We start from the raw sequence: 23326 nt of genomic DNA on the forward strand, positions 1-23326 counted from the left end.
ACAAAAAGTTTTGTGCCGTCTTGAGCGTGTCGTCTCAAACCATCGCGTGGCAGGAAAGAAGAAGGGGGGTGTACTGTAAAAACAAGGAATGTACTGTAAATCTAACACAATCTCACAAGGAAATGTCATTCTGCTGTTTGTCTGTGCAAAGGCAAACCATCCGCTCTGTTTTCAGCTCGTTTTGGATGATCTTCAGGATTTGGGATTGGGACTTTTTTTGGATGCATTCAAATATTAAAGGGATAGTTCACACAAAACAATGTCATTTATTCACTCTCATGTCACGTCAGCGTAAGGTTCTTACAAGGAACTTGGAGAATCAAGCTGTATTGTGGTTAAGAAATGAAATTCGTCAAATAAAATGACAAAGCAGGAAGTAAATCTGTGAAGTTAGTTTTCTATCATGCGTATTTGTGCATGTTTGCCCAACGATCAAGGATATTCGTGCAATTCAAGCTATAACATCGTATGACTTTTTTATTACATATATCCTAAAAATAAAATCCTACATGTTGCTTTAGTGTCATTCAAATTTGGGATAACGTTTACAGATAAACGGCTACATCCAATCCTCCGAAACGGGATTAAAACCTCTCAAGATTGACGTTTTGGTTGTGTTCAGATACATCACCACAGCACCGTTTATATTGAGTCTAGGCTTGAAAATCTACAAATTAGCAGTGCATTCTGGGTAAACTGAGTTGAGATCTTTATTCATTAAACGGAAGATAATTATAGGACTGTAAATCAAGGCTTAGGTTGTGTAATTGCAGGTTAAGTTCTCGTATCTTCTCACGGGAAAAGAACAGACAGGATCTGCATTGTTAGGTATTGCAGTACATGCTTCAGCACTGATTGAACTTTACGTCTGCAGCGTTTGGTCAGAACGAGTGTCACGACCCCGGCATTCCCATCAATGGCCAGCGCTTCGGGGAGCACTTCTTATTGGGCAGCTCGGTGCTGTTCACGTGTGATGAGGGCTTCATCAAAACGCACGGGTCAGAATCCATCACCTGCGTCATCCAGGACGGGAACGTGGTGTGGAACGCGGCCGTCCCTCGTTGTGAAGGTGAGGACCCTGCCATCTCCACCTTTGTCGAGGGTGCTTTTGGGATTGGGATCTAATGTTTCGTGTTCTTCCTGCACCAGCTCCATGTGGCGGACGTCTTACGGCCCCGGTGGGGGTTTTACTATCCCCTGGCTGGCCTGGATACTACAAAGACTCCCTCAACTGCGAATGGGTGATTGAGGCAAGAAAGGATCACGCCATCAAGATCTCATTTGACAGGTATTGGTTCCATTTTTTGGTGGGGGGGTTTACATCATGTTACAGTCTTCAGACAACCACAACAGTCCTGGAAAGTTTAGCCACAGTCTGTGCTGTGCCGCAGTTAACCTCTCCATTTAATCTCTCTCATTAGAGTCATTCTGCTAAAGACCTCGGTCATAAGCAGATGTTCTACTCTCTCCGATTTCCGCACAGGTTTCAGACGGAGGTTAATTACGACACGCTGGAGATTCGGGACGGGCCCTCCAGCTCGTCTCCTCTCATCGGCGAGTACCACGGCACCCAGGCGCCACACTTTCTCATCAGCACTGGCAATTACATGTACCTGCTCTTCAGCACCGACAACAGCCGCTCTAGCGAAGGCTTTCAGATCCGCTACGAAAGTAAGTCCGTTGATCTTTCTCTCGCATTTACATGGAGGAGTGGTGGGTTTTTCCGCCATTCAAATTTCTCCCGCTCGATGCTTATGGTTCGTTTAGTCCGTCACAGTCACATGATTCAAGTCAAATTATTGTGAGACGCAGCGGTGATATCATTACACGATCGATAACAATATCAAGAGGAAGTTGAAAAGAGGATGCGAGGAACCCCTTGTGAATCATTACACCGGGCTTGAAATGAAGTTGGTTTTCTTTTTGAATATGGTCGACTGTGGAAAGATTAGCTCAACAGTGTTTTATAAACTGCACTTCAGAGTGCTATTAAACTTTAATGTCCCACTCACACGAGAAGTGTTTAGGCTATACAGAGAGAAGAATCATTATTGTTAAAAATGTGTTTTAATGCAAACACTTGTAGTTATCGTCATCTTGTTAGCACAGCCTAATTCGCGCAGGAAATTGTGAGATTTTCTCCAGCTCATAAGATCTGCACATTTATTTTCATTTTTTACATACATGTAAAGTTTAATTTGAAATGATAATGATTTTGTTGCAAAGCACCCCACTGCTAAATACACGACAACATTCTCTTTCATGTATGTTCAGCCCTTCCCACCTGTCCAAAACCCGTCAGGTCAGGTTGTTATGAGCAAATGCATCCATATGATTCGGAACAGAGATGCAACCTCGCATGTTGTATCATTGGAGAAAACATGATGTTTAACTTATGTCGTGTGCACTTGCGTAAGCCGGTTATATGAGGGCCCTGACATCGACTCGCTATATGACAGTCAGTCACAATTTGTGGGTAACAGAAATTATCTTGAAATGTAAATGATAATTCTGTAAAATGAATCCTATCAGTTGCAAAACTCTGTGATTTCTCTCATGAAACATGTTTTTCAAAGTTTACTACATATGTTGTTTACCCCAAAATGATTATTTAGTGTCCAACATAGCAGACTAGCAGACTGTAGATTGATGGCTCCCAACGGCATTTGATGAAGTGTAATCAATTAAAAATACAGTACAAATACAGCTTTTGTCAGTGCATCACTCTGTTTTGCTAACTTTGAAGGCTCCAAATAGGGGAGGGTCTCTGACCTGTAAAAATAAATTTGCATCAAGAACCCAAAGTAATTTCAGAGATGCTCTAATTACCAAGATAGCAATTTGCGCAGTTCTGCCACTGACAAAAAGAAACACAATGGCCAACTTGGATCACGTAAGGCACCTTACCCGAACAACCTTTTAGTACAGTACTCTAAGTGCCTGTATAAAGAACACAAAATCACTGCGATATGTGGCCCTTACATGTTACGTATGATATAAAACTGAATAGATTGAATTTCTTGTTCTTTGTTGCTTATTACTCTACATGCTAGATTTATTATTGCCATAAGTATAGTTCATTTTTAGGATCACGTACGCACACAGTCGAAAGCACAGCCTCGCAAAGTAGGGATGCACCGATACCATTTTTTAAAGACAGAGTACCGATATTTTTTTCTGGTACTCGCCGATACCTATAACCAATGCCTGTATAATCTACAATAATGTTAATAAACCAGTATCTTACTGGTACATTTTCTTTTTTTCTTTTGTTTTTAGGTCTACTTAAATTTAAGTACTATTTTTAATCAAGTTCTATTTTTTATGATAAGTATCACAATTTTACTAGCACATTTACTTCAGTTTACTAAAGTAAACAATATACTCTGTGGTCAAATTATAAAAAAATTAAGGGGGTGGTGTGGTAAAATGTGAGTGTGTTATAACTTGTTCAAGTCAACCGGACTTTTATTTTAACGGGACGCCGCAAAGAGCGTCTGTTTAAGATAACCAGACTTTTATTTTGACGGATCGCCGCAAATGGTGTTTGTTTGTGTTCGTGTCCTCGTGCAGTGAAACGCTGGCGCTGAAAGCTCCACAAGCACAATGCGTTCAGTACACTCAACCGCACCACTCTTTCACACACGTTAACGCAAAACAAGCAGAATACATATTTAAACAGTATCTGAATATTTTGTTAACTGTTACGTTACCTGTTAGCTGTTAAGCGCTAATTTCTTGTTAGGAAATGCCTGGATTCCTCGATTCCGTCCGCGTTCTCTGCATTGCGGAAATCATAGTGCTCTATGTATGTCACGTGAGGTATCGGACCGGTCTTTGGTATCGGTGTGTCATTACGAGTACGAGTACATGAGCTTGGTATCGGGCCAATACCGATACTGCTATCGGTATCGGTGCATCCCTATCGCAAAGTATACTTCATTCGTACGCATACACAGGGATTCGACATGTGCATTGCGACAAATTGCAATACCTCTCAAGGCCTACAGGAGTTCGTAAGGAGCAGTAAAGAAAGTCTTACTGCGTGACGGATCAAAATAAACCCATGTGCCACCTATTCACTGCAGAAAAATGTAATGCACATGTGCGGACAGGTTACAGAAATCCGGCGGTGTGTGTACATTACTCACATACTATTCTAATTACAAAATTTGCAACACATGCACTGTAGACTGCCCCTCACGTACCTGTAAAAAGTGACACATAAAATAATGTAGACTTTTGCCTGCTTACTTAACATACTTAAGTTCTTAATGCAGGCTCAGGTCTCTATTCTAGGACCTACTGTGTTAATACATTTAATTATGCATTGGTTGTTAGAAATGTAACATGTTTCTACTTACTTTTGTATTGTGTAAATTGTGCAATACTAATACTATTTTTTGCAAAAACAAATGTATTTAGCAAATAGTCTCCAGTTGTTTATGAAAGAGAGACAGCAAATTGAGGAATGGCTGCGAGAAGAAACATGAGATGTTTCTCTACTGATACTCCTGATTCTCAATAAATTACCTCTGACATCACAGCCGTAAACCTGACATCTCAGTGGAAACTCATTCGTGTTAAAGTGTTACTGTTTTCATCTCTATTAGATGGCTATCGCAGGCCTGTAAGTGGGCACATTATAGCGAATGCTTGTGAAAGTGACAGCTTGAAATATTCCTCACATGTCAGACTCAGAGGGGATTGACTGTGGTAAAAAGCGCTGACGACGTTTTCGAACTGTATTCAAACTATAAAACAGGTAAGTGGAAATATAAATGTATCGGTTGGAAGAAGCGAGAAGAGTAAAAGACCACCTCAGGGGAACGGCCCTCTGCTGATTTATACTGTATAAACTGCTTCCGACGCATCCTCCATTCAATTCAAACCCAGGGGATGAAATGTGTTTTTTTTTGCCCTTCATTCTTACAGGCGTTATGATGGAAACAGATTCCTGTTTAGATCCGGGGATCCCGGTGAATGGGAAGAGGCACGGGAATAATTTCGCCATCGGCTCTAGGGTGATGTTCAGCTGCGATCAGGGTTACACTCTGAGCGATGAGGAGCCCATTGTGTGTGAGAGGAGCCATCAGTGGAACCACGCGCTGCCCAGCTGTGATGGTAAACCTGCTTGTTTAATTTCACTTTCAGTCTGTACAAAACAAACAGCCTAGCAGTGTTGAGAAGTAATGCTGCTACCTTAACAACATTTTTTTAATAGTTAGACAATAGTAATCTGTTTTTATAATAGCAAACCTTTCCAGAAACAAGCTTAATTTGGTAGCGGTTTAGCACATAGACTGTAAAAAATGGGCGGCATGTACTGTATAAAACTTCCCGGATGTGGCCATTGACATATTGCGCCAATGATGTCATTTGGAGCCAGAGGTGGAGCCAAGGTGGAGCTGCGGTATCACGGTCCCGGCCATAACCCTGAATGACTCAATCAAAAATATTTTTTAAATGCAATTGGATTTTTTAGTTTGCCTTGATTCGTGTCCGTTTACATGGAGAGTGTGGGGGGTTTATTACCTATTCTACACCCAGCCACCAGGGACGATCAAATTGCTTTGGTTTCGCTTTTCAGGACAAGTGCTGCATGCCTGGTATAGCACAACAAAAAGTTTAAGGCAGTTATTCTAATTTGAGTCCCAATTTTTGTTCCTGTAAAGACACAATGAAGTTTGTTACTTTGTTATTAGCTTACTTTTTGACTGTGTCGGGAGTACTTTTAAACACCTCATAAAATCCCTTGATGAGCACAGTTTCCTTTTGTGATGACCTATTTTCTCTTGAAACAGCCTTTTTTAAGTAGCCTTTAGTTATGTCACATAAACCGTTAAGTATCTACATTGTACTGTACATGGTACGGTACACTCGTAAAAAAAAAAAAAAAGCACTATAAAGCGTTCTTTACAGTGTTGCTATTGAAGAATCCTAGGTTCTTAAAAAACAATCCTTTTCAAGCTGTATTTTCATTCTTTCAAGTATTTTTCACGCAAAAGCCAGGCAAAACTTTGGTGAACTTCATCTGGTCTTGAAATTATGGTTATCTTATAGTTTGGCAAACTAAGTTTAAAAGCAGCTAGCCTAACACCGCCACATCTGCATCACTTTTTTATCAGGGAGAAAGGGTAAGCCTTCTTAACACTCCCCTGACATCAGACTTCATACATTTTAGATTGGAGGAGAGGTGACTAGCACATGTCGCTTCATAGATAACCTTAAAAGAGAAAAGGACAGGGAAGCAGGAACAAATAATAATGGCAGGCGGCCACAATGAGTCTTTAGCCAGATAGAGAAAAGTACCTACAGGAGAATGAGCCAGAAAGCTGTTTATCTAATTTGTTTCCCGATTACAGGGATTAAAGTAAACAAAAGGTTTTCCAGTAAGAGCAATCAGGCTTTGGTCTGTGCGCTGCAGAATTCCCAATGTCCTCTTCTGCGTGTTATCAGCTGTGTGCGTTTCCTCTAATAGACTTTGATTCTGTCTGATGGGCTCTCATCAGAGCTTGACCTTCATTAGAAATATGACGCATACTCCCTGCTTGTTTGCTTAAAATGTAAATACATGTTCACTGGAAGATTACACATTTCCCTGCTGTCAGACTCATGTTTTAGTATAAACGGATAAGCTGTGATCGAAGCCGCTGTAAAATGCCAGTAAACACTCTTAATGCGTTCTGCTATTGTAAGGTCTCATAAATAATTGTAACTAAAGTTTTTACATTATAACACTTATCAATTCATTGTTACACTTTGCATTTTTAATTTTAATTTTATAATTCTTTACAACAACATTTAATGTATTACAAAACACATTGTGAACAATTATAATGCACCATAACCTTTAATAACTCTTTATAATGCATTATGCATAAACGCTTTGAGTAAAGTGTGACTTTCTTGAGCAAAACACTTTTTGAAGAATGTTGGTAAACAAAAACCGTTGGTCCCCATTGACTTGCATTGGTTTTGTGTCCTTACAATAGAAGTGAATGGGGACCAACAGTTTTTGGTTACCAACATTCTTCAAAATTTCTTCTTTTGTGTTTTGCTGAAAAACAGGTTTAATTTTGAGGGTGAGTAAATGATGACAGAATTTTGTTTTTGGTGATCTACCCCTTTAATATGTAAAGCTATAATGTACAGTCAGACCGTCAATAACTCGATGTATACCTTGACTGAGGAAGTCTGATATTTAATTTTGACCGTACGCTTTCTCACTAACACAGCTACTTATCATATAAGTAAATAAATGGACATGAAAAATTGATTCGGGTTGTAATTAGTTTATTATGGGGGTCATTCCAGCTATGCCGTACGTTTGAGCTTTGTGACCTTTTTTTCAGAGAAAATTGATGCATGTGTTTAAAGAAGTATTTGTGTAAAAGAACACACTTGACTATGATCAGGCACTTAATCTTTATTAATGGTGACTCGATTTTCTTTACACAATAGAGACATTAACAGTTAACTCTTAATCAAATAAAAAGATAAAGTTAGCCATTGCTCTAGGAGGCATTAAAGCTATTCCATACAGATTTTTGTCATTTGATTAAACATTTTAGACTTTTTAAAAAGATGAGAAGAATTCATACAGTCTATCTCTGATGTGTTATCGCTTGTTTTGGTGTTTTACTGTACCTCTAAAAATGATGTCACTTCCTCGAGGATGAACCTGTGTTTTGTTAATGAAAGACTAATAGGATGGAAAGAACTTGAAACTTAATGGCATAGCAAAATTAAAACTAACGTCAAACACTAAAAACAAAGTCATTAAAACATTCAACATTTACTCCTAATTGTGATATTGTGATAAATAAAAATGTAAAAAATGGTTTTCCAGTTTGCTATCCGACATCCCCAATACACTCATAAAACAAACAGCATAGTAAAACTGTTTATTAACACTTGTGTTTTTAAGATGCTGTCATTTTATTAAATAAAAAGCCACTTCCTACTGTCAATTTACCATTTTTATGTGCTCTGTATTGCAATGTGCTATAAACACCCCTGGTAAAATCGCGGTGACTTAGTCTTTCATGAGTTTTCATGAGCATTCCAAATGCAGAAAGTTCCCTGGCAGTTTGCTGTATGGATCATTTGGTTTAGCTTATAAAATACGGTGCTATTTTGGGGGAAATGTCTCATTCTAAATTCAATAAGCCAGACTTTTTCTTCTGATGTAGACATTTAATGGGCCTTTTAAGGACAAAATGCTGAGGCTCAAAACATTATGATGACCGTGTCCCGTTACAGCCCGTCCCAGTATGATTTATTCTGTATATAAACAGAAAAGTGACGATGGCTCAAGGACACATTCACATTTTCTTTTGTTATTTCTGTCTTAGGGCTCTGGTGCTACAAGCAAAACCGGCAGTCGGAATATTTTTAGATTTTAGATTTAGATTCAATTTATTGTCATTGCACATGTACAAGTACAAGGCAACTTAATCAAATAAAAAGATAAAGTGCATTTAACCCATCCAGAGAGTAGTGAACACATGCACAGCAAGTGGTGAACACACGTACCCCCGGAGCAGTGGGCAGCTAGCACTGCAACGCCCGGGGAGCAAGTAGGGGTAAGGTGCCTTGCTCAAGGGCACCTCAGTTGTTACCCTCCGGCCCTGGGAATCGAACCGGCAACCTTCTGGTCATGAGTCCAACTCTCTAACCATTAGGCCACAACTGCCCCGATTTTCTTTACACAATAGAGACATTAACAGTTAACTCTTAATCAAATAAAAAGATAAAGTTAGCCATTGCTCTAGGAGGCATTAAAGCTATTCCATACAGATTTTTGTCATTTGATTAAGAAAATATTGTCCCTCTTACAAATATCATTGCTAGTTAGTGGAGTGTTAAAAGCTTTTTATTTAGGAACTTTTTTTATTTCCATGTTATATATTTGTAGGACTACATACAAAAGAGGTGTGAGTATGGGCTGTTTTGACCCCATAGTAACCGCAAACACCCTAGCAACCATACATTAATGCGCTTAAACTACCCAAAAAACAAGAAGCAACACACTGCAATGTCCTTCGCTTTAATAATCTATTAAAAATCAAGTTAAAGCAACCTTAGGGCCTCAGTTTTCAAGGGAAATCCCTTAATCAAACACAAATATTTCTACTTGCTTTTCCAGCTTTGTGCGGGGGCTATATCTACGGAAAAACCGGCACGGTTCTCTCCCCTGGTTTCCCGGATTTCTACCCAAACTCCTTAAACTGCACGTGGACGATAGAAGTGTCTCATGGCAAAGGTAAGACAAAGAGCACGGTTTACAGTTGCAAGAAGTTGAGAAATGGATAACAATTTGACATGCATTGATTTTACCCAAGAGGCTCTTGTCTTGGCTCTTTGGAATTCCTCTCGATATAATGAATTTAAGACACGTTTCACATTTCTCTACATTTTATTGCTCTGCAGCATGTCGGGCGAACGCGATTCTTTTTCTATCAGTATTATGTTCCCTCCGAATCTTCTTGGTGGGTTGTGGGGTTGAAAGGCAGATTTTGCCGTGTGACTGACGGGCCTAATCTCATCTGAAACTCCCCAGGGGTGCAGCTCCTCTTCCACACGTTCCACCTGGAGGACTCCCACGATTACTTGCTCATTACCGAGGACGGCAGCTTCACCGAGCCGGTGGCCAGGCTCACGGGCTCCGTACTGCCTCCCGCCATCAAAGCCGGCCTGTTCGGCAACTTCATCGTCCAGCTCCGCTTCGTCTCCGACTTCTCCATGTCGTACGAGGGCTTCAATATCACCTTCTCTGGTGGGGGCATCGCTCATTCTGTTCATTATGACTTGCTGGAAGGCACGCTTGTCATGGCTGCTTACTCTAACCTTGCTTTGCTAAGCAGTCTGGAGGTTCAGGAGTTATTATGGCTTTGTGTTGCAGAGTACAGCCTGGAGCCGTGCGAGGACCCGGGAGTGCCGGCGTACAGCAGGAGAGTGGGCTTTCAGTTCGGAGTGGGCGACTCGCTGGTCTTTTCCTGTTTCTCTGGCTACCGTCTGGAGGGTGAGAGTAAGATCATCTGCTTGGGCGGAGGGCGGAGGGTGTGGAGCGCGGCCCTGCCCAGGTGCGTAGGTAGGTGGAGGCGTGATTTCATTTATTATGTAGGTCATTAACAGGAACTGAATGAATTGATTGACGTTGGGTTCCATAAAACCAAGTGCAGACTACAAAACTAAAGCTTTTAGCCAATTTGAAGTTTCCAGTCAAAAGACAAAAATCCCCAGATCTTCAGGCATGTTTTCTGACCAGCGACAGAGCAGATATTAAAGGAGGAGTTCACTTTAAAATAAGCCCCCTTGACAATTGTAATTCCATATTCATTTTATTCCTACTATGGCAAGTCAATGGGGGCTTATTTTAAAGTGAACTACTTTAACAGAACCAGAATTCCTCACGGTTCCCATTTTCTATTGCAAGTAATTATTTATTGCATTTAAGTATTTTAATATCAGCCAGGACCTGACTTAAAATGTGCTTTATACTGTACATAATGAAGCTAAAAACTAAACATGTAAATCCCTAAATATACATGCAAATGCAGATCAAGCCATCAACTAAAATGACATGAAATCGTTGATTTTTATGAGCGTTTAAAATTTGTATAATGGTCGAAATAATTTGGTCCTAAAACGTCTCATAAAGAAGAGAACAGAGGGAGAAACCAGAGCGGAATGTATATTATTAGAAATCTGTTCCTTTGCCTCCAAATTGAGTGAGTTTCATAATGCATCAAATTCATTATTTAACTGCTCTGACTATTCCCCTGTCTTATTAATGTTTTATTTATAATGGAACTTGACACAGTAAATTTCAGCATTGTGGGGTGATATATTTCAGAGGCACCCTGCCATGAGAGATGAATTGAAAATAACCAGATTGCTAATTCTTTTGCTGTTTGAAGCGGTTAAGTGGTTAAGGTCACGGATATTTGTGGACAGCATTAAAAATGCTTACAAAATAATTGGCTGTAATTGCAGAGTCCTCCTGTCGGAGCAGGTTTTAATAGTGGTTAATCGCTGCCATGTAATAAGAGTCTGTCTTTAATTGGTCTGGTGAGCACAACAAACATTAGCCACAAGAGCTTTAGATTATATTTGCTACATAAAATTGATAAAGGCTGGATGCAGAAGGTCTTGAAAGAAGGTGTGTCTACGTTTGGAAAGACCCAACGGCAGTATTTCCCAACTCGAAACCTCAGACGGGGCAGGCCAGGTTACAAAACCAAATCACTGAGGGTGCTTCTGAAATGAGTAAGGGTACTCACTAATATATAATGTTCTCCCTGCTAATACTTTCTTCTGAGGGTACTTTTATTAGGGTTGGTTAGCATCCTCAATCCGCCCCGTAGAACTAGTCTTGCTGGGGGGACATGATTTTAAGAAGGGTTGAATGATTCTCAATTCATTCACAGCAATATCATACTGTATTTAGTTGCAATATCGAGCGAGCCAACTGGTCAACTACTTCTACCATTTCACCTTTCGCATTCCAGTTGGCAAGCGAGCCAACTGGTCAACTACTTCTACCATTTCACCTTTCGCATTTCAGATGTTTTTCTTTAGTTGTTTGTATGTTCCCTTTTGTTTTAATGACGACATACATTTGAGTTGACATGAACTCAACAAGTTTGCGCACAATTGATGATTCTTGTAAGAAATCAAATATAATCCAAGATAATCCAGAGAACGTTTCCAAGAGCATCTTGAATGTTTTAATGAAAGCAAGGAAATCCAACCCTTTGTTAACACGACCATTGTCACACATTTGCATACATTTAATTAGTCACCGTGAAATTACTTGAAATCTGAATCCACATGTCTCAACAATATGAAATGTAGTAGTAAATTTGAACACATATATCACATTTAAATTGGTCAAACTTGCTCTAGATGGACTCATACCTTCCAGTTAGCTAGGTAGATTAAATGCTGTGTAGTTTGCTTGAGCTCAATTATTTGCTGGACCAATGGGATGAGTTTTGGGGCGGGACTTCCGGTTTGCTCAGTTGAAACTGAAAGGGATTTCTGTTTGCTGCATAAACAAACATCACCTTCGCATAAACTAACCTTAGAAACCAAAGTTTCTCCAATTCCAGATATCAGGTGGCCATTGCTCGAGAGTCAAGGTCTTGAAGTAACATCTGCTTTATGACTTGCAGCATTACAGACACAGAATATTAAATACAAGGGCATCTGATCCAAACACAGTAGTAAGCGTTTGTGACCAACGCCTTCCAACTAATGCATAAAGACATTTCATTAATATTCCTCAGAAGCTGCTGTTGGGGCGATTCATCAAATGACAAAGGCTCGTATTCCAACTGGTACAAAACCTGACTGGCCTATCAGCGGGACATAGATCAGCAACTGTCAGGGGCGCAGCAGGCTTTAATGGAGCCCAACTTATTTGTGCTCTGCTATTGAAAATTTAGATGAGGTATTTGCATTATCTCTCCTCACCGTTTTCCTGCCGTTCTTTCCCACGTCTGTTTGCCTAGCCGAGTGTGGAGCCACCTCAGTGGGCCGTCAGGGTGTCCTACTGTCACCAAATTACCCCGCCAATTACGACAATAACCACGAGTGCATCTACCACGTTGAGACCGAAAGAGGCAAGGGGATCCAGATCACAGCGACCACCTTCCAGCTCCACGAGGGAGATTTTCTCAAGGTAGGAGCGAGAACTGAATTATATCAAGAACGAATAAATCTTATACTACTGCGGCTGATACACATGCCTGGGGGTGGAGTGTATAACCAAAAGACTTAAACTACATCACATTTTGAAGTATAAATTCATTCTGTTATTGAAACCAACATGTCAGTTTGTGATGTTTCTACTATTCTTTCCATATCTTGCAGCCTAATAAGCACTGACTAGAGCCTACATTAAGCCGCGGTCAGACTTGACTTTCAGCATGCAAAATTTGTTCGGACGGTGGTACAAAAATGGGTGGGAGCGATTCCTCTATTTTCTACATTTCTGTCCTGAGAGTTCACACTGTGATGTTTTGATTTTCTGTTGGTCTCACGCACTCACATGACACGAATTCGCAGGTCAGAGTTCACCAAACTTGAACTTTGCTACGCAGCGAAATGCTAAATATCTTTGGACGGGCTTGCGTTTCCGGTCTGACGCATTCGCATGCTTGTGAATGGAAGTCAAGGAAGGGAAAAGTCAAGTGTGACTGCGGCTTTAATCGTTTGCAGAATAAAAGTTTTTGTTTACATAATATATGTGTGTGTACTGTCTATAATAATTATGTATATACAAAAACACACATGCATGTTTAATAAAAAAAAGTACATATCATATAAATTATATATAAATATAAAAATGTATATACTCATGTAAATATGTCTTAAATATATACATACATGTGTGTACAGAATTATTATAGGCCTACACACACATGTAAACAAAAACGAATTGTTGTGCAGCCCTACCACTGACCAGATATCAGTTTAGGTTCATTTTAATGTACCAGGTTCAACAAGTTCTTCTTGACTTGTTTGAGACATGCGCTGTTTTCAAGATGTGAACACTCGTCCAGCACCACTTCTGGTTAATTTTTTTTAATATTTCAAAATCGTATAAATAAATCATTTATATTTTACACCGTGTCTACACTGGATGTGGCGCGATGCGACAAAAGACAATAAAACGCATTCGAATTCATTATAATTCATTATAATTAATAATCATTTACCATTTTGATGCGATTATTAATGTTCTGTTGGTTGTGTTTTGCTATAAAAAAACTGAAACAGGACGTTCTTCTGGACCAGTGTTGGACCAGAGTTGTTTACATCTTCCAAAGTGGTCTATACTTGCAGTGCGTGTTATGAACAGTTTCTCTTTACCATTTGACCCATCTTTAATGTCGCACGGATATTCTGATAATAGCTCTTCACAGACTCTTCAATTCAGCCAAAAACGAAGTCTGATGAAGTTTGGAGATTACAGTACCTCTGCAACATTGTTAACATGTAACAGTTTGTAATCCATGAGAGACCAGCAAGTGGGACTTCGAGATGGCATTAACTATTCATGGATGAATTTACGAAGCCGCGCTCAAGGCACATGTACCATCACACAAGAATATTTGGTCCCTTAAGACCAATAAGGCCACTAATTAAGAAGTCGCAAATGAAGGATACAAACGAGATGCTTTTGCAATTTGGAAATGCATAAAATTTGTCACAGTTACAGCGATTCTGCTGCAGCGTTTAATGAATCTGAATATTATGTCGGGCGACATTTTGTCGACAAATTACTTCTAGGACTCGAGACTTGCGAGAAAAGAGTTTTGCTTTCATTAATGGTGTTATTTATTAGTTGGGCTGATGTCAGCGGCTGTTTTATTGTTTTGCCACATCCCAGACAATAAGAACGCAATAAGTCTGTCCTTATAAAGGCAGACATTCTCCACATGCAATCTGGAATCACATGATATTTTCCATTAAAGCCTGAAACCGTGTCCTCTGCAACAGAAAAGTGAAAAAGCACTGCTTGACATTGATTTATGACCTTTAATATTTTCTACCGTGCCGCAGCGTTTCCCGCCCTCTCTTTGCAGAGGCTATTGTCTCAAAATGTATGTAATTTCGAAAAGCAATTACATAATTCAATGCAGACACCGAATGCGACATTTTGAGAAAACACTCATATTGTGTTTTGTGACAGAGGGTATATCATCACGACAAACATTTGTGAAACAGGTCAGAGCCGTATTCTGGTGGGCAGCCCTGTAGTGTCACGGCCGGCCCAAGTTTGAATCCCAACTTGACGTCCGATCTTGATATGTCCCGTCCCTACTCTTGATTGTCCAATCGAGAATGAAGGCAAAAATGACAACAGTATTACAAAAACGCATTGGCGAGACTGACTGTTGGTAACACGGCGAACTCCGATGGATAAACAAGTTTGCATGTTTTGGTGTTCACAGGTTTATGACGGTCAGGATAGTTCATCAAGACTGCTGGGCAATTTCACAAAAAACGAAATGTCTGACATCATCCTCAACAGTACGTCCAACCATCTCAGGATGGAGTTCAACAGCAACGGCACCGGTGCAAGCAAAGGATTCAAGCTGTCATACAGCAGTAAGTTAAACTGCAAGATGATGTCTGTATAACACGCACTGATTCTTCACACACGAGACCTAAGAGGCTATAGAAGGGAATCAAGTTTGTATAGAGAAATTATTCAACCATGAAGGTTATCATAAATATACAATGTCTGTGTGCTTAAGGAAGAATAAAGTCTGGCAGTATATGCAAAGAAAATCAAATACTTTTACTCGTATTGCAGTAAAGAGGAGAAAGAAATAAAGAGAATAAAGCACAGCATGTGGAATGATATTAGGTTTTAACTGCTGGTCAGAGACAGTCTGATAATATGCTTGTTATCCACTCCTCATTATTTCCTTATTAAGACGTTCACCATCTTCCCGGCTAAAGAGGAAATGGATTAAATATCAACACACTGGCTCTGTTGGTTTAGCTTTTAAAAAGGCTTTAGTGTTCATTGCTTCTACATTGGACATGAGATACTTTCCACAAACAGGTACATTTCAATTTCAGTCACGTGTAGATGGGTTGAAGGGTTAAATGTGCTTCCAGGTGCTTTTACCCCATTATGAAAATGAACCGTGGCATTACTATAAAAAAAAAACACGATGACTATATTCCTAAGGAAAAAACTGTTAATGGAACTTTTAAATATTTATTAGTAATAGTAAACACTTAAAGGGACAGTTCACCCAAAAATGTCAAATTCGGTCATCATTTACTCACCATCAACTGGTTCCAAATCGGTTTAAATGTCTTTGTTCTGATGAACACAGAGAAAGATATTTTGACGAATGCTTGTAACCAAACAATTCTTGGACCCCATTGACTACCATAGTAGGAAAAATGACAATGGTGGTCAAAAGTTCCCCAGATCTGTTTGCAGTCCTACATTCTTCAAAATATCTTCTTTTGTGTTCAACAGAACAAAGACATTTATAAAGCTACTATGGTAGTCAACGTTGGCCAGAACTGTTTGGTTACAAGCATTCTTCCAGGTAGAAACTAGCTTGAACATATCTTCAAACTAATAAGCCAACTTAACTCACCCCTACTAAACGACAGCTTCCTTTAGCTGTTATTGCTTTAAAATAAAATCACACAAATCAAGGTTCTGTGTCTATACATTTTTAGTAACAGGGCTGAAAAAGATGCAGACCTCATCTAAAATGTACAGAAAATGAAACGGCTCATGTGATATTTAGTTCGACCTCCTGAAGTTGTGCTTTATTATCATTAACTTGTTAGCTGTCGGTCCACTTTTTTGAGGGTGGGGCTAAAAAGTGATTTCAACTTTTAAATTAGTGTAACTCTGGAATGCTTTGGTCTAGAGACCTAATCTTGGTCTTGTTTTAAAGAAGAGATTCTATACTTTATTTTAAAAGTATCTGGATTTTAATGAAATAAAAAAAAATAGTTATAGCAGTTTAATTGTACATTAATAATAATAAAATAATCAATAAACATTGTTTTATTTGACTAAAAAATCTAAAAAAAAAACACCAGAAAATTAAAGACATACTTCTAAACAAGTTTTGTGTCAAATTTCAAGCTGATATCACAAAAAATGTGGTTTCTGGGATAATTTGAATCGTAACACCAACAACTGCCACTAGGTGGCATATAGGCTCCAATGGTTTACTGCATACAAATTACAAATTAATAAATTTCATCATTATTTATAAGAAGGACATTCTTGGAGCTTTCCAATGAAATAGAAGTTTTTTTGATTTATTTTTTAATTTACAATAAAATATGATTATGAATATGTAATTTTTATAATGGTACCCAATGGGCCCAGTGACATTTGAGAATTTTTTTACTCAAGCTTTTACTAAGTGATTTCTATTGCAAAACAATTCTGAAATATAAAATCTACATGCTTAGAGGTTTCCAATGATATATAGTTTGTCAGGATTAAAATGGAATTATATTGCATAACTTCAGTGTTCCACTGAAACGGTGACATTTAGCAGCATTTAATAGTGTTTATGCTCACTCTTGTTATAAATGAATAAATTACTACTCCTACATAATTTATTTTTGTAAAACACAGGTCAAATATGTATTCTAGAGTCTTAGACCTTTCCAATGATATATAGTTTGTCATGATTAGATTTAGATTTAGTTGTGAAAATTGAAGTAAACCTAGGTGTTCCAATAGTGGAACGGTGACAGTAAAAGGTTAAAGCACTTCAGTTCAAGGACCGTTTCTTGAATAAAGAACAACAAGTTTCAGTCCCCGTGTTTGTGGAAAATGGCGTGAGCATCAGCACGCGGCAGCTTGTTTAGACGGATGCTCTTTGTGTCGAGCATATGCCGGGCTGGTATTCATTTGAGATAGTCTCCTTCGGGGCTGCATAGGTAATTGTGGTGAGCAGGTGCAGCTTTTATTGCACCACCTTTATGTCATTATTAAGAAAGAGTCAGATCCAACCTTCCAGGGGGTTGATTCGAAGCAGCCAGATGTCTTTTTTTACCGTTCAAATTGGCGTACTGTGATCTTGCTCCTCTACAGGTTTTGACCTTGTCAGATGTGAGGAGCCGGGCACTCCTAATTATGGCTACAAAATCCAAGACGACGGCCATTTTGCAGACACCTTTGTGTTGTACAGTTGCAATCCCGGATACACGCTGCACGGGAGCAGCACGTTGATGTGTCTCAGCGGAGACCGCAGGGTATGGGATAGAACGCTTCCAACTTGTGTTGGTGAGTTTACAACATTTGAAGTTAGTTGTATTACACAATTCTTGCAGATAATTCTGTTATTTACTTAGTACTTATGTTAATGAAATCATTGCATTAAGATGCATTTAAATTATTGAAATGATGCGTTACGCGATCACTTTTGATATTCTACTAACAACTCATTTTTACTCTTATCATTCTTTACTAATTCTCATTGATTTTCAGCTATATGTCAACTAACCCTTATCGGAACATTTGTAGGGGGTTAGTATAGTTGACATTTACAAACTTGCTTATATAGTCTAGTTAGAAGAATGTCTAAAATGGATCAAAAGAGTGTTAGCAAATTATATCATAGGTGAACACACTCATTGTAAAACCCCTAATGATGTGTAAAAATGAAATAAATAAAGCCACATATTAATGCTGTTTAATGGAGTATGAGTTGAAATGACAACTTTCACACTGCCACTAATACAGAGGTACTCATACAAAGTATCAGTTTATTTACAAAAATATTGCCACAATGCACGGTATTTTAATTCTTTCTAATTGTTACAAGATTTCTAATATGTCAAATGCGTGTGTATTTATCCCCACCCTCCCCAGTTCCATGTAGGGTTGTCACGATACCATAAACATCTTACGATACTATTTCTTACGAAATATCGCGGTACCTTGTAGTATTGTGGTGCGGTGTACAAAATAGACCAATATTCTTTAATACACTGATCTAAACGAAACATGTTGTATTTAGGGAAGTGTATTATACTGCACACTACAATATTTGTAGTATTAACTGGGATAAGTTTTAGCAAATATTGTAGTATAGTATAATATTTACTGTTGTAAGATTTAAAAACACTAGTGTCTAGTAATTTTAGCAACGTTTACTGTAGTAACTACTAAAGGACATTTTTTTTAACATTGGAACTAATTCAATCAGTGTGTGACAAATTGCATTTATAACAATGCTTATAACAAAAGAAAATGTTAGGTTTAATTTAAATGTGACTAAAACGGCCAGTAGGTGGCGGCAATTTTTTTGTGTCAGTGAATCATTCAATCAACTCGTTCAAAACAGCTGATTCATTCAAGAACAAAGCAAGTGTCTTGATGAATGACTCACTGAATCATTATCTCGTCCGAGTCGATCAAAACACGGATTCATTTAGGAGAGAAACACCGCATAAAGACAGATGAAAGTGTTCAAATGAACGTTAATGTGCATATATAACATTAGTTACGGCACTACGATACTACCGTTTCAAAAACGGAGCGAAAAATTTTGAAGCTTTAGCTTCGCGATGCTACTGTAGCACCGGTACACCGTGCAACCCTATTTCCATGTGTTACAGATTTCATTTTCAAAAATCAGCATTAGCATGTTGTTGCACTAATAAACACAAATACAAAGCAAACACACATACTGTGTAAAGTGGTTAATAGTTAAACACGTTGTTGATTATCTTCTGTCATGAATGAATATAGGAATAATCGCATTTCTTTTGCTTTGTCCGCCGTTTTGTTATTCGCCTTTTTACTAAACCTCTTGCAATGCATTATGGGATCGTTTTTTTGTATACGATACAGTAGTACTGCAAGGTTTTGAATGCGAAATCAACGATTCATTGAGTGGCAACAAAAATCTGCTCTGTAACAAAGATTATAAAAGTGTTTGTGTGTTAAAGTTTTGTCTGCTCGTACTTCCCAATGTGAATGACTCTTTTCAGGTTTGATCTTTTCCATAAGTGAATGTTTTCTCTGCACTGCTAAATGTTTGTCAGGCTGAGGTTTGAGGTCTGGCTCGCTTTGAGTGCCTGTCAAATAGACGCCTAATTGCTTGTCAACAATCGTCATCAACTGTAAATCTACAGCGGAAAGCAGGTGATAAAAGCAGAAAAAATGGCTGTCAAATATTGACTCCAAACTGGTTCAATTATCAAGGGATTTATTTGTTAGGTAACCCCCTAAGTGATATAAATAACATTAGCATTCATTTTACATGATGCACAATATGTGCCCTGCAACAAAGTGATAATTCAACACATGACGTTTTTTGAAAACGGTTTATTTGTGATTCAGCAAGTTTGATGATGAAGTTTGGTTGGCATCCGTCTGCAGCAGTGCTTTAATGTAGCAGTTTATAATCCATTTGAGATTTGCAGATGGTATTAACTATTCATATATTAATTTATGTTGCAGTGCTCAAGGCACAGCAAAGGTGAAGTTTGATCGTGTTACCCAAAGCTGATATCGTATTCTATTAAGAGTTTAAAGTTCAGTTAAAAGTTAAGAGATCTGTAGGATTGTTAACTCTCGGTGGGCTTTCCTCAGCAAGGGTCTGTTAGTTTTAATGTAGCATGGCATTACAAATGAGGTTGATTTGAGGTTTTGTCTGTTAGCCATTATACGTTTTACTGCACTGGTTTGGAGCAACGCCAACGTGGTCTACTGTCTACTATGGTAGTTATTCAGGATCATTCAAAATACAATGTTATAAATATTACATAACTAGTCACCTGGTTAAGCTAAATGATAGAATAGTTACTGTAGTATAATGTATTCATTGCACCACACCAAATGGAAATATGCTTTCAAAGTGTCCCAGCCTACCAAAAGCCTACCTTGAGATATATGTGATAGTAGCAAGTTTTATGCGTTGATGTTTTCAAAATTCTTCATTGTTCTTGAGAATCTGGGGCAAATGAAATGTTCGAGGGGAATGGTGAGAGGCTTCTTCAACGTGTTTAGGACGATCTAAATGCCCCATGATTATAGTTTAAGCTCAACACAGTATTCTTTCACTCTGGACACATTACAGTCTTTAGCCTGCTTTAGCCGTTCTCTAATTAAAACTATTTGTGTGAGATATACTGCCGAGGAATGCTGTGGAAATGGAAAATATTGCCTCAAGCACGCGATATATCCATTTATTCAAATTAGTCAACATAATAGGCCCATTTGCCATTTCTCTACTGGCTACATAGTACACAGCGGACACATCGAATGCTGAAGAATATTTATCGTATACTCATTTAATTTCAAAGGAGCCTTTACTTGGCAGGCCTGCATTGGTATTCCTGAAACCGTGTGGTTAGGGATTGCTTTGGACCCTTAACACTAAGGTTTAAACCTTTAATGAATTATTATGATCGTTTTTAATTAATTCAGCCTGAACTGCTTATCATGCTGGGTTCATTGAAGTTTTCCTTTGTAGATGGTATCAGCTGTGTTATCTATTCAGTCATGCACATCTGCTGGCAGAAAACAAGCCACATGCCAAGAGTCACGACAATAGCAACATTTCATTTACCACAATTCTGAAACCTGAACCTACCTTTAACTTAAAGCTGCATTCTGTAACTTTTGCCTCTCTGTCACCATCTCTGTTTGAGACATGAAATTGCATTTTTACGTACTTATGTTTACATGGGTGATTTCGACCTGACATTTCCTGCGAATCGCACATGACAGCTTAAATGATTCAAGATTAGTTGTGAATCCGACTAAGGTTCGATTTTTTTTACAAAATAGTTACGGATTGTAGCTTTAACGCTATTATTTCAAATCATTTCATTTCAGGAAATGTAGTTAAATGCTTTTATTTCTGTGTAGCCGAGTGTGGAGGACACATTAGCGGTGCCACATCTGGACGGATCCTATCTCCTGGTTACCCGGCCCCCTACGACAACAATCTTCACTGCACGTGGTCCATCGAGGCAGACATGGGCAAAACCATCAGGTATTGAAGCGGTGCTTGTAAACGACATTAGGTTTTTACCGCGCCGCCGTTAATTTCCATATAATTCCCATATAACCTATGAAAGAGTGCGGTGATTGCATTTCACCCCACTGTGAGGCCTACCACTGGCTGGCATCTGTTCCTACAAGTGCATTATGGTTACACGGAGGGAGGGGGTTAGTGGAAGGGCAAGAAGAAAAGAGACACAAAAGAGATAACGCAGTTAAGCCTGCAATAATGAAGTAAAGCTCAGGTAAGCCAATTCTGTTGATCCTTTCAAGGATGAGACGACTTATGAAGAGGAGATATGGGTAGGAATTGATAGAGTGCAACGGGATCCATACTATCAGGATTGGGTCATGTGAGTTTTGTGCGTTACGGATGTACAAGCTGTTTCTTTGCGTACAGTTCAGTGCGAAATGAAAATTAGCTTTGGAGAACGAATAAAGCATATCATTTTATACAGTGGTGTATGATAATAATACATTTATTGCCCGCAGATTCTACCTTGGTTGTATGCCCCACTAGTGAATGAAAAGTCATTTTTGTGAGCGGTGGAAATATTTGAATGGATATGTCTGTGTTTGTGGAGAGAGTTTCTGGTTGTCCACCCACACACATCCCAGAGAGACAGTTATTGTTGTGACTTCGCTTGATGGTGTTTACATGCCGACTGCAGTGCTGCGCTTGACTCAAGGAGGTCAGACTGCAGCCTTGTCGAGTGTAAATAATATGAATCCCCTTGGCACCGTATACAAGTGAATGTATTCTGAGAGCTGTTTTGTTTTGAAAAGTTCACAAGTATAGAAAAAGTCAAATTATTGCTGAAGTAATAGAACTGTTGTCCTTACCAATTAGGAGATTTTAAAAAGGTCATATCATGACGAATGATTCTTTTTTTGTTTTTATAAAAGAGTTATGAAATATTTGAAAAGTTAATTTGCAAAAACGGATAGATCGGTTTCTAAAAATGTTCCAAAATCATGTTTTCTTATTTTTTGTTCCAAGTAATGTCAATTAAACCACAGTTTCGATTGATTAACAGGGGTTTTCCTGGCTCAAACCGTACTTTTAAGTGGCTTAACCAAAGTGACTTTGAGTTTGACATATTAAAAGTTCTAATAAAATTAGATGACATTTATTAAGTTATATAAAACATTACTTTTATTCAACCAAACAGAAATGTTTTTTAATCAAATAAAGCTTTATTTCATTTCAACTAACTTTTCAGCCCACAATAGTACATACTCTCTTTTTAGCGCCTCAGTGTGTTGATGATGAAACAGCGCCTCCACTGTGGTGTAATGTCGCAATTGCAGTTACAAATGGCAGTCTGTTAAATGCAAGCAGCATTTCTTGTGAAGACACCCGACATAATTTTGGCGAGAGTCTGAGGCGGCACGACATTTGACGGAGGCGGTCGCCTCCAAATTCTCTATGCAGGAAAAACCCTGATTAATCATAACTCAAAAAAATTAATAAATAAATAAAAATAATGCTAACTAACCCAATAAAAGTGTTGTGCGCTAGTGTTGGAGTTATCTGATTTTGCAAACAAACTCTTCATATGTTTTAGTTGGTTAACAGTTTGCTTGGTTTTAATTTGATAAATGTGGCTTTTGTAATTGTTTCAGAGGCCATCCACACGGGGACGCATTTAGCTGTATACGTAAAGATTTTGTGTCGTATCTGCGTGTCGTCCACACGGATCCGGCGTTTTGGGAGCGCTATTTTTTGAAACCGGGTCCCAGAGTGGATAAATTGCATTTTCGTGTGTACAGCCGATCCGTATATTTGTT

At 38.6% G+C, this 23326-nt stretch overlaps 1 protein-coding gene across 2 annotated transcripts in view; it reads left to right on the plus strand.

Moving 5' to 3' along the window:
- The window catches only part of csmd1a (CUB and Sushi multiple domains 1a), a 480783-nt gene that overhangs the window by 358879 nt on the left and 98578 nt on the right, over window positions 1-23326 (plus strand). For both annotated transcript variants that reach the window (XM_057341293.1, XM_057341294.1), the window contains exons 15-25: window positions 875-1069; window positions 1150-1288; window positions 1484-1671; window positions 4936-5124; window positions 9152-9268; window positions 9566-9781; window positions 9908-10096; window positions 12522-12691; window positions 14970-15126; window positions 17612-17803; window positions 21401-21527. In XM_057341293.1, coding sequence (XP_057197276.1) covers window positions 875-1069; window positions 1150-1288; window positions 1484-1671; window positions 4936-5124; window positions 9152-9268; window positions 9566-9781; window positions 9908-10096; window positions 12522-12691; window positions 14970-15126; window positions 17612-17803; window positions 21401-21527 — 1879 coding nt within the window. The remainder of the gene's footprint in view (window positions 1-874; window positions 1070-1149; window positions 1289-1483; window positions 1672-4935; window positions 5125-9151; window positions 9269-9565; window positions 9782-9907; window positions 10097-12521; window positions 12692-14969; window positions 15127-17611; window positions 17804-21400; window positions 21528-23326) is intronic.

Source organism: Triplophysa rosa, linkage group LG9, assembly GCF_024868665.1.
Source record: "Triplophysa rosa linkage group LG9, Trosa_1v2, whole genome shotgun sequence".
Lineage (NCBI taxonomy): Eukaryota > Metazoa > Chordata > Actinopteri > Cypriniformes > Nemacheilidae > Triplophysa > Triplophysa rosa.